This window comes from Topomyia yanbarensis, unplaced genomic scaffold (genome assembly GCF_030247195.1).
Source record: "Topomyia yanbarensis strain Yona2022 unplaced genomic scaffold, ASM3024719v1 HiC_scaffold_163, whole genome shotgun sequence".
In the NCBI taxonomy this organism is placed as follows: domain Eukaryota; kingdom Metazoa; phylum Arthropoda; class Insecta; order Diptera; family Culicidae; genus Topomyia; species Topomyia yanbarensis.
The window spans coordinates 53,904-69,202 of record NW_026683342.1 but is presented as its reverse complement, the minus strand read 5'-3'; the positions used below and the strand labels follow the sequence as shown (position 1 = coordinate 69,202).

Genomic DNA, 15,299 nt, shown 5'->3' with positions numbered 1-15,299 from the left:
CCAGGATAGGAGGAGGAATCGAAGAAACCTAAGAAGATCGGCGTAAGAGAAGTGAAATAGTCCATAATTGGAAAAGGAATGGCGAACCGTATATACCGTATAAGAGAAGAGAAAAAAACAGAAAGAAACAAATGAAAAGAAAAAAAATAAGAAAGAGGACCTTAAACCATACCAGGTATAAGAGAGACGCTCTATTCGTCAAAGCAAATGACAGCGTAACGTAGCCTCAAAAAAAGATGGGTGGGTAATGTCTGCGACATAACCGGAGAGATGTAGAATACATAAGGAACACGTTCTTCAAATATGTTGATATTCATTGGAATTTTCGGACAAAAGGTGATTTGGGCGAGGAATATTTCAAATTATTCTTTACAAAAATGATGGTGGTCCTGACAAGGACCGTTTTTGTTGGCGTTGTTGGCGTTGTTGGCCTTGGTGGGGAGATGCGCTGGCTTCGATTTTCGTTGGATGCTTCTGACTTCTTACTATTTCCGGGCTTAGCTGTTGTCCAGGAGGTGATTCTGACATGATTGGTGTAGGTGTAGGTCGTCAACCGGTTATAATTTTTCAAGCGTTGTTTACATTTGAAATTAAACCACTGGATCAATTAAAAAAAGTATTGGTCTGTGATATGAAAAGTACGAAATATATCTTCGGGTTTCTGCATTGACGTTTTTGACAAATACAAGATCAATGCATGTGCCTGCAAGTGTAGTTGCTTGTGATGGATCAGAGATCAAACGAAGCTTGAAACATTCATTCATAAAATAAACAAATTTCAAATTCTCTTGTTTTGAAACATCTATGTTGAAGTCGCCTGAAACGACCATTGGAACATTCTGATTTCTAGACTAAATATTCTACATTAAAAGAAGGGTGGGTAATGTCTGCGACATAACTGGAGTGTCGTAACTACACTTGTGACGTTAATCCAAATCTAATGATATGCAACGAAATTACGTTTGCATGTGAAATTTTCAAATGATTCGTTATAATTATGGTTAAAAATTCTAATTGGGAATTCTTTTCCATCACCAACTATTTTTCTTTTTTTCGAATCTACAGCATTCTTTGAAAATATTGTTGAAATGTTATTGATGAAAAACTGAAAATGCGTTTGGCAACACTGCTCACTAAATGGATGGTGGGAAGACGCACATTCGTTTTGATTATGCTAGTATTAGTAGCAGGAAAGAATGAAAAGGAACATAGCCCGAAAACGAGCAAGCGAGAGAGCGATAGTAATTCGTATTCGCTCTACTAAACTAAAAAAAGATGGGTGGGTAATGTCTGTGACATAACCGGAGCATCGTGACTTCACTTCGAGACGTTAATTTAAATCTAATGATTTATGCAGTTAATCAAAGGAGGCTGCCAAAAAGTTCGAATAAAAGCACGCGACTAGTGTACTTTGCACGTTCTATATTTTATCAACACTAGAGAGAATCGAAAAAATAATTCAAAGTGTAATAGCAACATGCAATTGTGGCAACACTGGCCATGGGATGGTGGGGAACACGCACATTCGTTTAATTTATGATGTATTAGCAGCAGAAAGGAATGGAAAAGCAGTGCGCGAAAACGAGCGAGGATAATTTAAATTCTCTTTCTATCCACATATCGTATTTCTAACCTACTTGCTGAAAATTGTTAAACACCTCAAATGGATATTTCAGTTTAACTCTTATTAGAACACAATTAATTGGTCCTGAAAAGAACCGTTTATTGTTTTATTGCGGGAGCATAATTCAGACGCACTCCCCGCGACACGGTGAGCCAGTTTAATATATTTGGCCTGAAAGTTATGCGTTTGGTGCAGTATTTTGCATTCTCGAACAAACCAGGCGCACTATTTTGCATTCTCGAACCAGTAGGCATCGTTGGCTTCTCGGGGCATCATTACGACTGAGGTTTGTAAGCGTAGCTCGACTTTGCAGTCCTGTACAATCTCACGAACCAGACGCTGGAACGATAGCCTACAGATTAGTTGCCCTTTAGTTGGGGCGAAATTCTTGCAGGGCGACAGTTCCGATGAGTCACCAGTAGCTGGGGCACTGTTTCCGTCCATCGCCATTGCCAACTGCTTTCCTTCGGTGGACTGGCTGCTTGCTAGTGCTTGAACGAATACGAATGATGAGAAAAACCGACTGACCAATATTCATATATAAACACACGAGAAAGCACTACTATCGCTCTCTCGCTCGTTTTCGTTCCATTCCTGCGCCTTTCCTTTCCGTTCGGCTACCAATACTAGCATAACCAAAACGAATATTCTGTCTTTCCATCGCCTTCAATGTAGTGGCCAGTGCTAGCAAACTTGCATGTTCAGTTTTTCAATAACAACATTCAAACAATATTTTCAAAGAATGTTACAGATTTGAAAAGAAGGAAGGAAAATATTTTCACAAATTTAAATTCTTTTGTGTTATTTGTTAGCGCTGATAAAGGCTATTTAGTTTGCTATTAGCAAGGAGCTGCACAAACAAATCGATTTATGCAGTTAATCAACGGAGGCTGCCAAAAAGTTCGAATAAAAGCATGCGACTAGTGTACTTTGCACGTTCTATATTTTATCAATACTAGAGAGGATCGATAAAATAATTCAAAGTGTAATAGCAACATGCAATTGTGGCAACACTGGCCATGAGATGGTGGGGGAACATGCACATTCGTTTAAGTTATGATGGTATTAGCAGCAGAAAGGAATGGAAAAGCAGTGCACGAAAACGAGCGAGAGAGGATAATTTAAATTCTCTTTCTTTCGTTCCACACATCGTATTTCTTATATAGACGCTGGAACGATAGCCTACAGATTAGTTGCCCTTTAGTTGGGGCGAAATTCTTGCAGGGCGACAGTTCCGATGAGTCACCAGTAGCTGGGGCACTTTTTCGGACCGTCGTCATTGCCAACTGCTTTACTTCGGTGGACTGGCTGCTTGCTAGTACTTGAACGAATACGAATGAGAAAAACCGACCGACAGATATTTATATAATCGCGCTAATATGCACTACTATCGCTTTCTCGCTCGTTCTCGTGCCGTGCGTGAGCCTTTCCTTTCCGTCCGGCTTCTAATGGCCTAACCAAAGGAGTATGCCGTCTTTCCCCCACTAACTGCTCTCGTCAAGCAACCAAATACGAATAATCATAAAACAAACATGTAGTGGACCTATATATAAACTTTTCATTATTTTATTGTTCGGTTGGTCCACCATTTTGACGGCTCTGTGCGGGATGGGCTGAAAATTTTCACTTTTCCGAGTCGTTTTCGAAAGATTTTTCAAAACACAATTTTTTGTTATTAGTGCATGTTATACATACTTAAAATTTTAATACAGCATAGAGGAACATATTTTCAACAAATTGGCCTAAAAATCAAATCATTCTGTTAAGTATGATAAAAGTTATTAACGTTCAAAATCTGACGCGGTGCCGCAGCCGATATTTTGAAACGGGACCCCTATATTGAAAGCTTAAATGTATTCTACATTAAAAAATGAATGTACTTTTCAAGTGATCCAGAAAAGGTTGCAGGTCTGGTCAAATACAATACAAACCCACGTTCGATTAGATTAATAGACCCTTAAGATACTGATTTAGAGCGTAGAACTATTTCTCGTGTCTAAAAAATTAGTAGCGCGGTCATTTGTTATGTTCTTTTGTTAAAAGTATTATGCGCTATTTTTCATAACAATCGGTTAATAAATGGCAGTATTATTATTTTTTTCTGTAAATTAGAAACTTGCTCGCATGCACTTTTAAGGGGACGGTTTCATACAAAATTTAAAAAAATCGAATGGATGATAAAAAAATTGGACTCTTGAAACTTCATTATAAAAGAGGCGGCAAATTTAATTTTTGGGCCCTAGCGGCAAATCATCTCGCGCCGCCACTGCCCCCCCCCCCCCCTATTCGACCAGAAACTATTTTGGTAAAAAGTTACAAGGTGATCAATTTGTTTTGTTCCTTGTAACACTTTTTTTTTAACCAAGTAAAAGACAATTAAATTTGGTAACAAACGTAATATCGAATTTTTGTTAGTAACATGCAAATTATAGTTCTACTAGTGTTGTGGACACGGCAATACCGGTAACGAAAATTCGGGAATCCCGACGGGCTCGTTGTTGTCCTGTTTCGTGCACGTCGCGTTTTTATAGAATATTACTAACGTAGAGTTAAAAATTGACGAAAATCAAAATGCCATTGCCTCCAGAAACTGATGCCGGAAAAAGAAGTGTAACCGAAATAGCGGGCATTCCACAGGGTTCAATACTCGGCCCAACTCTTTGCTATGTACGACGGAGTGCTGATGCTGAGCCTCCCCACGGTCGTAGAAATTGTCGGTTTTGCGGACGACGTGGTGCTCCAAGTGATCGGCGAACCACTAGAGGCAGTAGAAGTACTCGCAACGGTGGCGATAGATGTTGTGGAAGATTGGGTGCGCGAGACGAAGCTGACGTTTGCTTACCTACTAGGGTTGGTAGGGTTCCGATCCATTTTGACGAGAAACGGTACTGCGGTACTGAAGCCAGTACTCAACAGTAAATTGAAGCGTGAATGTAAATCCGTGTACGTTGGTCGCATTTCCTCTCGGCATTGTCGCTTTACTGTAAATTGGTTTTCGACTTTTACGCAGACCAAGGCTCCTAATTTCATGGAAACTCTTGGGCTTTGCTGACTTTTCCGATCACCAAAAATTACGAATCGCTCCATTCGAAGCAGTTCGCCAACTCTAAAATTGTAAGCTACTAAAATAATGTTCGTTCTTTTGCAAATAAAGATTTACGCGCAAACGCAAACGCGCGAACCAATCAGAATATCGCTAGCTGTGAATGCTTTGAAATTTAGTGAAAGATAGTTCAAATTTCATTTCGACCAAATAGTGGAATTTAAACATATCGTTCAGTACAACGGGAGTTAGTAATATCTTCTAGAATTATTATGCCTCAATTCCCCACAAAGGCATAAGCTGAGCGATTTATCTAGAAGATAATTAAATATAATTAAAAGCCACCTTGCAGACCGATATTTGGAGACAGGTCCCGCTATAGAGTCTACATATTTTTCATAAAAAAATTTGTATGGTATAGAAAATACCGGTACAGTACCGGTATTACGGTACCAATAATGGGTCGGTATTCCCGAGATTTTCGGTACCGGTATTACCGGTACCACAACCCTGCTCATAACAAAACCGGAATGATGTTGATAAGCACCCGCAAGGAAGTGCAGCAGGGTTCGGTCGGAGAGTGTACCATAAACTCAACGCGAAAAGTTAGACAACTGAGAGTAATGATAGACGACCGGCTAAGCTTCAATAGCCGCATCGACCACGCATGCAGAAGGGCCGTAAAAGTGATCTCGGTACTATCTCGGATCATGCCCAACAATTGGGCGGTCTGCAGCAGTTTTTATATCTATATATTTGTCTAGAACATAGTTTGCATGAAAAGTCACAATGAAAAAAGTTATATTAAAAAAATTAGATTGCCATAGAAAACGCCTTATAAATCGATAACCTTAAATCTTCAACAAAATTCTTCAAAATGAGCATTTCTAAAACTTTGTCCAAGACACCAACTTTCTACCTCGTCAGAATAAAAAGTTAATTTTTTTAGTTCGATCATAGTAAGCCATGCCTAATTTCAATTGTTGTCAGATTGTGGGGAATATTCTTCCGAACAATTCCTCCAAAGACACCCTGGGGATATATTCGATGATTTGGCCTCTAGTGAATTAAGTTCACGTTTTTGGCATTTCCGACCACTGTGCATTGTCGGAGAGGTCGTTAACATGAACAATATTATCCAAAAAATGTGCGCGAACAAAGAAAAATGGAAACGGTGAACAGAACTGTCGTGTCAGCATTGCAACGAAGCTGTCGAAAGGAGCAACGACCATCAACGTAGCAGTACATAGTTTTGGGTCATCGAGGCACCGATGAACCTAAAGTTACACTTCACAGGAATCGCCGAACCGACCTTGACACTGGATAAGTCAGTCTGCTGAAGAGAGAGAAGGTAGACCAGCGGGCGCGACCAGAAGAGGGTAGATCCACCGCCGGGGACTAGACTGAGCGCACGCATCGTCGATTATAGATCGTCGGGGCACAAGAGAACCGGAAGTCATCCTCCCCCGGAATTGAAGGACTGACCTTGGCACCCAACCGACTTTCATTGAGATAACGGTTTCAAACGGACTAGCGACGTCGGAAAATTTCTACGTCGGAGTAGGCTAGGCCCATCGCCGGGTTTAGCTCGAGTAGATCGTAAAGTAGCACCGGCAAAAGGTGGTCGGTGCGCATGTGAACTGGAAATACACCCAGAATCGCAAGACCGACCTTGGCATATGCCCGAGTAACACCGGTTTCGGAAGATCTTCCGCTGCCGGGGAACTCTTCGTCGGAGTAGGAAAGATCCACCTTCGGAGACTATTCCGAGTAATCCGTGGCGAATCACCGGCTTGAATCGTCGAGGCACCAATCTCGGTCAATCTCTGGAGCTGGACGCAATCCTCCACCCAGAAACGCCGGACAGGCATTCTGTCGGACTGCCTCGAAGCAAGAATAACGCGTCCGTCAACGGTTGCGGGAGTTATTCTTTCATCGGGAAACTCTCCGTCGAGGCTAGCTCCACCACCGAACACGCACACACAACTGGACCACATTGTCGAGCATTGAAGCAAGTCCTTGCTGTTATGACAGCTGGCTAGATTTGGCCATTAAGTAATTGGGCCATAATCATCACTGCTGATGCTGATTTTCTTGCAACAGAAACAGTTCCCGTGTAAAACCATTTGTTTCGAGAACAAATTTTTATCTACTAGAAACCGTGAGCGGCCTTGTAAAATTCGAGCCCTGGATTTATTTGAAATGGGTTTTCACATAAATTTCATCGTCGATCAAGACACATCCATCCAATTTCGTCAGCACCTGGCTGTACAGTTAACGGGTCCGGGTTCTGGCCAGTTCCTGTTGTTTGGGGATACTGTTAGGTCGTTTATTTGCTCAGTGACATTTGCAGCCTCCTCGAAGATGGATTTGCCATAATGGTATAGATTTTTAACGAATAAACCAAAAATAAATTGTCCTAAGTGACTTCCTTGTGTGAAACCTATAGGTATTTCAACTGAGATTGACCGAGTTACTCTAATCCTTCAAAGGCTGCATTAAGATATTGGATTTTAATCAATTATGGTCAACGAGTGAGAAACGACGCTTCTAAACCTTTATTGACTGTGGTTGAATCGACATTTGTACTTGGACTTGTGCTAGTTGGTCTCTGATTTCGTTTTCTGCGGTATTTGTGAAATTACTAGTTCCAATATGAATGCTGGGACGATGTTGGTCAGAAAAATTGCCCCATGACATCAAACAGAATTTCCATTAGTGCAATCAGTTAAGGTAAATTGAAAATTCATTGAAATGTTGAAATTTCTTATTGATAACAAAGCAAGTATTCAATTTTATGTTTTGCCGAGGAAAAATAAATAAATAAAAGGGAACGGAAATAGTGTAGTTGGTAAAACGATTGCTTTGTACGCAGCTTGCCTGGGTTCGAGTCCCAACCCCGCACATAGGGTTGAAGAGTTTTTTCTAACCCGACAAGAGGCGAATTGCCCTAAAGTTAAAACCTCGAAAATAAAAAAAAAATAAACAAATCAAGCGCAACAAAATTTAAATTTGGAGCTGGTATTAAAATATTATTTCGTTTTTCTTAAATGCTTTCTGAGTTTGTATTGCTAACAGACCTGCTATAGTAAAATCCTTCATATCACCCATTGTATCCTGATCGATTGCATAATATTTGGCTTGACAATCAGGAAAACAAAAACATTCACCAAGTGTTGTTTATGTTAACAAAATCAATAGATGGATTCCCTGACGATTAGTAGAGAAGAATTCAAAGATTCAAGGATGATGTGATTCATCAAACTATTCGCATATTTCTAAATACGAACCGTGTTAAGAAATAAGTTTCAAAAATTCGACACTTTTTTATCAGAAAGGTGTGCCCCCCCCCCCCCCCACTTTGCCAGCCGTCTGGAGCCGCCTATGTTCTTGACCAGTTCATCCCTGTAAAAGCCGACCCTAAGAGCAAGAGCGCTACTCACGACCGAGCTAGCCGCATGATGACGCTCCTGCTTAAGTTTCATAAAAAAAAATAGATTTATGGATTAGGTTGTTGACTTTCAGAGTGGTTACAAAAAAGTTTCTATAGGTTTATTTACGAAATTTACGTGCGATCGGATTCTTTTACTCCTAACTTCGATTCAAATTAGTGCTACATCGTTCATGTAAGACTAACGGGTGGTCAATATAAAATGAGAATGATTTCAATAACTTTTTGTAATGGCGTTGAAACAGCGAGCACTCCGCGATCGCGTTGTACGGTTTTACGAAACGCATGGTAATCATGGGAAAAAGTTCCCTGGGCGTGGAGCGAAAGGCCGTTCGGAAGAAGAAGAAGAAGAAGGAAGCGTTGGAAAAGCTGTTCGACAACAAGGACGGAACGTGTTTGCGTGACACCAGCCGAAAATATTACTTCATTCACCGAACCTTCAAGATGGAGGACATCATTACTTTCCGCTCTCGAAGACCCCCATTCCAGGAAATGACAGTTACTATTCCAGCGACAAGTCGGCCACTCCTTGAAGTATAATATAAGAAAATTCGTCGTTCTTACCAGTTTAATGGGAAGCAGAACTCCGATTAGCTTAAAATTCAAGACCAGTCAATAATATGTAGCTTTTATTTGAGCATAATTTTGTGAACATCGGGTCATACCTTTCTGAAAATAAGACGTCGATACAATTCAGAAATCTTAACACTTTCCATTAGCTTCCGGCTCCACCGAAGGTGTCCAGAGTAGTTAATGTTAGTTTAATGGGACTTCAATGAGCTGAAGCTACAAATCCAAGCTAGTTAGAACACATTGCATCTTTTAGATAACATTCTGATACAGATTTATATGTGGGTTTCATTCTTAACCACACTCTTCAACCCGTAACTGTGGGACCAGAATTCGGAATAAATCGAAATTCAATAGGATGCTATAACAACGTTGTAGCTTTCATTTAAGGCTAAACCTTTGAATATTGATACGGTCATCTCCGAGCCACAGAGGAGAAATTGTTGGTCACATACATACACGTACACGAAGAAGAGGATATGAAGATAAAAGAGGTTTAGGTTTAGTCGATAGGCTTGCTCGAGAAAGAGCTGCAGTAAGAATCCGACAGTATTACTGCCAAGCCGACTTGCACGAACAGATCAGCGATCTAGGGATTAGCATCAACTTCGCCGTAGCTGCAGCCGCATGCGAACAACAGCCGTTACTGGAGAGAGCCACCGAAAATAGAATGAAGATCACGAAGTTAACGAATGTAGAAGGCTATAAGACGCCGGTATTCCCGTTATGCGAAAAGAGTAAGGGACCAGGAAAGTATAAGAAATCGAAGACACCCAAGAAGATCGGCGTAAGACAGTGAAACAGTTCATAAATGGAAAAGGAATGGCGAACCGTATATACCGTATAAGCGAAGAGAAAAAACGGGAAGAAACAAATGAAAAGATAAACATATGAAAGAAGACCTTAAACCATACCTGGTATAAGAGAGACGCTCTATTCGTCAAAGCAAATGACAGCGTGACGTATCCTCAAAAGGATGAAAGAGTATCCCAACCTGAAGGAGCTGGGGGAGTACGTTATAAGAACCGGACGCACCCAGAAAGGCGAGATGTTATTCGAGCTGCAGAAGGGTCTATTGATCGAGAGCTCGACCTATCGGGAACTGACAGAAGCGTTGGGTGGATAAGCGAACGTGAGAGTGGTGGTGAATTGCAGGAATCTGAACGAGATCACAACGGAAGACGAAATGAGGAGCACACCCTTAGAATATATTGGCTCAAATGGCACGTTCCCCGTACATAGTCGGGGATTTGTGCCTGGAGAAAGAGCAGATGTCAATCAGGTTGAGGAAGGCGTATTTTATCATAGCCGTAATGTGCGGTTTCCCTGTCTAAGAGGTGATAGACACGAAGTCTGGGATAACGCTTACCGTGTCGGGATGACCAAGATCAAGAGTCCAACGATATCGGCTGAAATGTGCACTGACAAACTGATAATTATTCGAGGCCTTTCCCCGAAGCACGACTCAACCGTATGGCCGCCTACACCGTACTTCGATGCAGACGGTGGAAATACTGGTGACAATCGAGTCTCCAACGACAAGCTCCTTATAGTGTCTAAAGGGCTGAGAACGAAAAAACTTCCCGGAGCGGATGGTATCCCCATCCGGTGGTACTGAAGATCGCGATCCTGGCGTTTCCAGACATGTTCAGGATAGCTCTACAGAAATGCCTGGACAAAAGCTACTTCGCGGATAGATGGAAGATCCGTAAGTTGCTGTTTCTACCAAAACCAGGGAAGCCACGAGGAGATCCAGCATCGTATCGGACTGCTGGAAACTCATACTCAACAGGCTGACGAGCGCTGAAAGTAAGAACGGGCTATCGCAGAGGCAATTCGCATTCTGGATAGGGATAGAGGTCGATTAAAGTCACGACGGGAATACCTCAGAGCATCATACTCGACTCAAAGCTCTGGAATGTAATGTACAACGGAGTGTGTTAATACTGCAACTGCCCAGGGGAGTTGAGATCGTCGGTTCTGCAGATGACGTTCTCCTGACGATAACCGGCGAGACCCTCGAAGAAGTGAAGATGTTGATGGCATAGATAATGAGCGTAGTAGTAACCTGGATGGCTGACGTCAAATTTCAGCTGGCTCACCACAAGATGGAGGTAGCGCGTCACGGTCAGCGTCAGGAGACACTCAATCCCATAGATGCGTGCACTGAAACACTGCCAATATAACTAGCGCATTGGCAAGAATCATGCCGAATATTAGAGGAGCAAGATGCAACACGAGACGTCTCCTGGTGAGTGTCTCAATCCTCAATACTGAGGTATGGCGGACTGGCCTGGGCTGCTGCAAAGAACTTATAGCGGAACCGGACGAAGTTGATCTCGATAAAGATGGATGCTCAAGGAAGCGGGTATCGGCGTCGAGAAAAATTCCTCCGTCGGGGAACTATCGGTCGCAGTAGGGTGTGTTCACCGTCGGGGACTATCCAAGTTGATCGTGATAAGGGCAGGAGCTGAATGCTTCACGGAATCGGCACCCGATGGCTCACGGAGACGAAAGCTAACCCGGGGACGGAATAGATGGAGACAAGAAGCAAGAGAAGAGTCAAGAGTTAAATCAAAACTCAAAGGTCGAGCCATTTCACGAACCCAGTGAGGCTCCGAGATAGAGCAGAACAAAGAAGTGCAACGAAATCACAACAAGCCTCCCCACAAAGTAATACCTTGACTTGGTTCAGTGGGGAAGAAAGGCGTAAAAAGAGTAAGGAGTGGGTCCCACACAGTGCCAATACACTACAGGCCAGGCTTTTGAAGCTTTTGAAACCTTACTATAAAAAATTAAAAAAACACATATCTAGATATTGGAAAACTAGATATTATATTTTCTAGATATTTGCAATCATTAACAGATAAATCGAATTAATAAACAATTGGAATCCAAAATATATTAAAGGATTGAAACAAACCAAACCGCGAAATATTTCAATACATTTCATCAATCCCCAGGTTACGGTTTTTGACAGAACATATGTTATTCTATCTCGGACATTGAGTTCAAATTTAATTGCCAGGGTTATCACACAAACAAACGCAATAATCGTCTTCAAACGCGCGTAATCCATAATAAGATTTTCAGTTCAAACAGATCATTCCATCCAGACAGTCTATTCTCCTCCATCGCCATGTTTCTTAAACACTCTCGGCTCGTTTTAACATTGATCGTTGCCCTACTCGTGCACGATAGTTACAGCACGGCCAATTGTACCGGCAACAAATTCGACAAAAAGTGCATCGATCCCACCCTGGTGGCCACCTATGAGGAGATCATTGCTTTACCAGAACATCCCGAGAAACTACTGATTGATGTCCGGCCAGCAGATGAAATCGCAGCAAGCGGAGTAATTCCAACCAGTATTAATATTCCAAGTAAGTTGAAAAATGAAATTTTTAAACTTCTTGTGAACTCATTATTGTCACTGTTAGTAAAAACTGTAACTGATGAATTGAAATTGACCCCGGAGGCATTTCACGCTAAATACGGCCGAAAGAAGCCGGAAGCGAATGATCCTATTATTTTCACCTGTCGCATAGGAATTCGGGCTGGAGTGGCAGCCAATGAAGCGGATCAGCTGGGATTCAAAAAGTAAGAGTTATTACGTTTTGTTTAACCAAGTGTTTATCTTCGATTACATATTTATTTATTGCAGTGTAAAGAATTATGTCGGATCTTGGAAGGAATACTCAGAAAAACTCAACTTATATAATACCTTAGTTTGATATCATTCAACTTAATTTTAATATAGGTTTTCGAAAGACATAAGAATAATCATTTAACAAATTTGACACAATCTGATATAAACCTATCAAATATTAAATTAATTTACAACGAATTTCGGTCATTGTGGTCCACATCAACTGAAAACACAAAGGGTATACACTTTTCTGTTAGTACATTATTCAAGATTGAGCAATATCGCTAGCAATGCAACTAGCACTCACCTGCCGAAGTTAAGTCAACAAAGAACGCAAACAGGTCAAATCACCGTACCATCTTTCCGAAAGCTGATTCCCATAACATCTGCCAGCCAAGTAGGCGATGCCTTTCCTTTGGCTGCTTCTTCGTTCCAATATTTGAGGATACCGGTCGGGAGCTGATTGACACAATGGCATAGCATCTCGTCTCAACAGCAGGCGGTGACAACAACAACGACGACGACGACGACGGCAACGCACGACGCGGCGGCATGACGGTAGGGAAAATTTTCAATGAAGTGAAATAGAGTAGGTATCCGAAGCTGGCAGATTTGCTCAATATTTCCGCCTGCTACGAAGACCGCAGTCAAACAAGGCACGCGAGATTGACGGAATCTTAAAACGTTGCAAAAGCGTTTCCTCGAGCACGACGACGAATGGTGAGGATGAGCCTTTACTGAAGAAAATGTGCATCTTGAGTGCTCGTCTCGGCGAGTCGGTGTGTGAGGAGCGGAAGGGAGGAGAATGCACTCAACATGCACCTTCCACTCAATAACGCAGCGTGGCAGATAGTTTGTAGAAGGTGCGAGTAGAGCGAAAAAATGCTGAATTTTCCGACACTAGAAAAGGAAGCTTTCCCGCTTTAGGCAAGAGATTGTACTTTGCTACTGAAATTGTGCACCCCGAGCATAGTGGTACTAAATGGAGTGAAAATATTTGATCTAACCATTTTTTTTTTTGAGAGCTGGAATATATTGTTGAACGGACGGGTTTCGTGTGTAAAGTTGAGGGGTTTAACAGCGCCGAAAAATGTTTATGGAGGAAATAGATCATTTCGGAATTTCGATTCCATCTTCTATCGCAATTCATGGAACAACTAATGTAGACAATTTAATCGTTTCAACCAATCAATATTTTATACATAAAATAGCTTCAAGACCCAGCAGAAACTATTCAATTTTCCCATAGATAACCGATCTCTGCTGTAAATCAATTTAGTCGTCAGTCGTTAGAAACCACAAGTCCTAAGCGAGCATTCGTCTTCATTGGCTATCAAGATGCTAAACCGCTATTTACTACGACACATCACCCATGAATTGTTAATCAGATGATGGTCACTGTGGGTGATGACGTTCCCAGCCAGATCTGAACCGACTGATTACACATAACCCAACTCTTGGATCGAAAATTCAACGGCATTTTCCTAATCTCCTAACACAATGGTGCTTCACCTTCGTTAGCCGTCATATGTTGCTAAATCTTTTTGGTTCCGAATTACGTCTCGCATCAGCGTTGCCACGTGAGCATGAGGATAATTCCACTTCTTCTGTAATGGGATCCAATTAGCTGCTGCCGGCTCCGACTGACAGGATGATTCGCATAGCCGCGACGTGTCAATAATTGTTCTTACACGGTAGTAACACGTGGCTAAACACGTTTCTTGGAAGCAGATATGCTCTCCTTGCTGACACGATAGATGGGCTAATTCCATATAATTCTTCGAAGGCTCACAGTATCAAACCTAGCATAAAATTGCAACAAATGGACTAAAATATGTGCGGTGTGATGATTTTCCTGCTACTAATGCTTAGTTATGTGGAGAAACGATATTTATAGAGAAAGAGAGAAAAAAATAGAGTTGAGAGGTCCATTTAAACCACTTAAATTAAGCGTTTCTTACAGTTAAACATAATTTAAATTCAGTACTTACTCTAACTACGGTAAGAAATAGTTCAGTGCGACAAACAATGAGTCGAAACAATAAAAATTGGTCAAATAAAAATATAAGTAAATTAGTCCAAGTTTTTATTAATAAATCAAAGAAATTTACTTTTCTAAGATCGATTTTTACAAAATATAGGAAAAATATTCACTCAAGTTATCCTTCAAGCGAATGCGAATAGCCGGGTGACTCCTTAAAATAAGTTTCGCAGCCTCCTTGGTCACTTTCCTCACGCATAACGCCAGTTTGCCGTGAACATCGTCTAGCTGACGACTGTCTTTCGCATCTTCTTGAAGTTTCGCTTGACGATTGCCCAATATTTTTTAATTGGAAGGAGCTCTGGCGAAGTGGGAGGGTTCATATCCTTGGGCACAACCTTGATGTTGTTCGCGGCATACCACTCTATGATCTTTTTCCCGTAATGACATATCCGGTGAAAAGAGAACGAAGCAATTGTGTTACTCGAGGAAAGGTTCCAGGCTCTCCAGAACACAAATTTCTTGGTTGATGGTCTCTATTGTAATGTAACCACATTAACAGATTGCCTACCACACAAGATACTTCTTTGCGAACTTCGAGCTGAGCTGTGTTTGAAAATCTCTGCCAGCTTTTCTCTTCCAGTCAACGTAAAGTATTCCCGTCCAGGTAGTTGTTTAAAATATGCGTTCACATACGTTTGGTTTTTTTTTTCAAAGGGGGGACCCCATGAAATTTCAGAAATCGAATTCGTATTTTTGATGCCAAACATATTTAAAATGCATGAAACGTCGAGATTTTATGTTATCACGAAAAATTTGTTTTTATAATTATCGACTTTTTGGGACTTTGCCGATTTCGCACCTTTTTGCCTTTCTCATATAGAAAGGTTATGCAATCACTCTGAAAAACGTCAACCTAATCCCGGCCTCGGAGGGCCAAATTTTTTTTCGACTCGCATAAGGTTTCTGGATTTTAATAGG

General features: G+C 41.4%; 1 protein-coding gene across 1 annotated transcript; it reads left to right on the top strand.

Moving 5' to 3' along the window:
- Nucleotides 1-11,797: 11,797 nt before the first annotated feature.
- LOC131694817 (rhodanese domain-containing protein CG4456-like) lies at nucleotides 11,798-14,384 on the top strand. The gene is made up of 3 exons (XM_058983319.1): nucleotides 11,798-12,071; nucleotides 12,129-12,288; nucleotides 12,353-14,384. The coding sequence occupies exons 1-3, from the start codon at nucleotides 11,828-11,830 to the stop codon at nucleotides 12,420-12,422; spliced, it is 474 nt and encodes a 157-aa protein (XP_058839302.1). The 5' UTR covers nucleotides 11,798-11,827; the 3' UTR covers nucleotides 12,423-14,384.
- The last annotated feature ends 915 nt before the right edge of the window (nucleotides 14,385-15,299 follow it).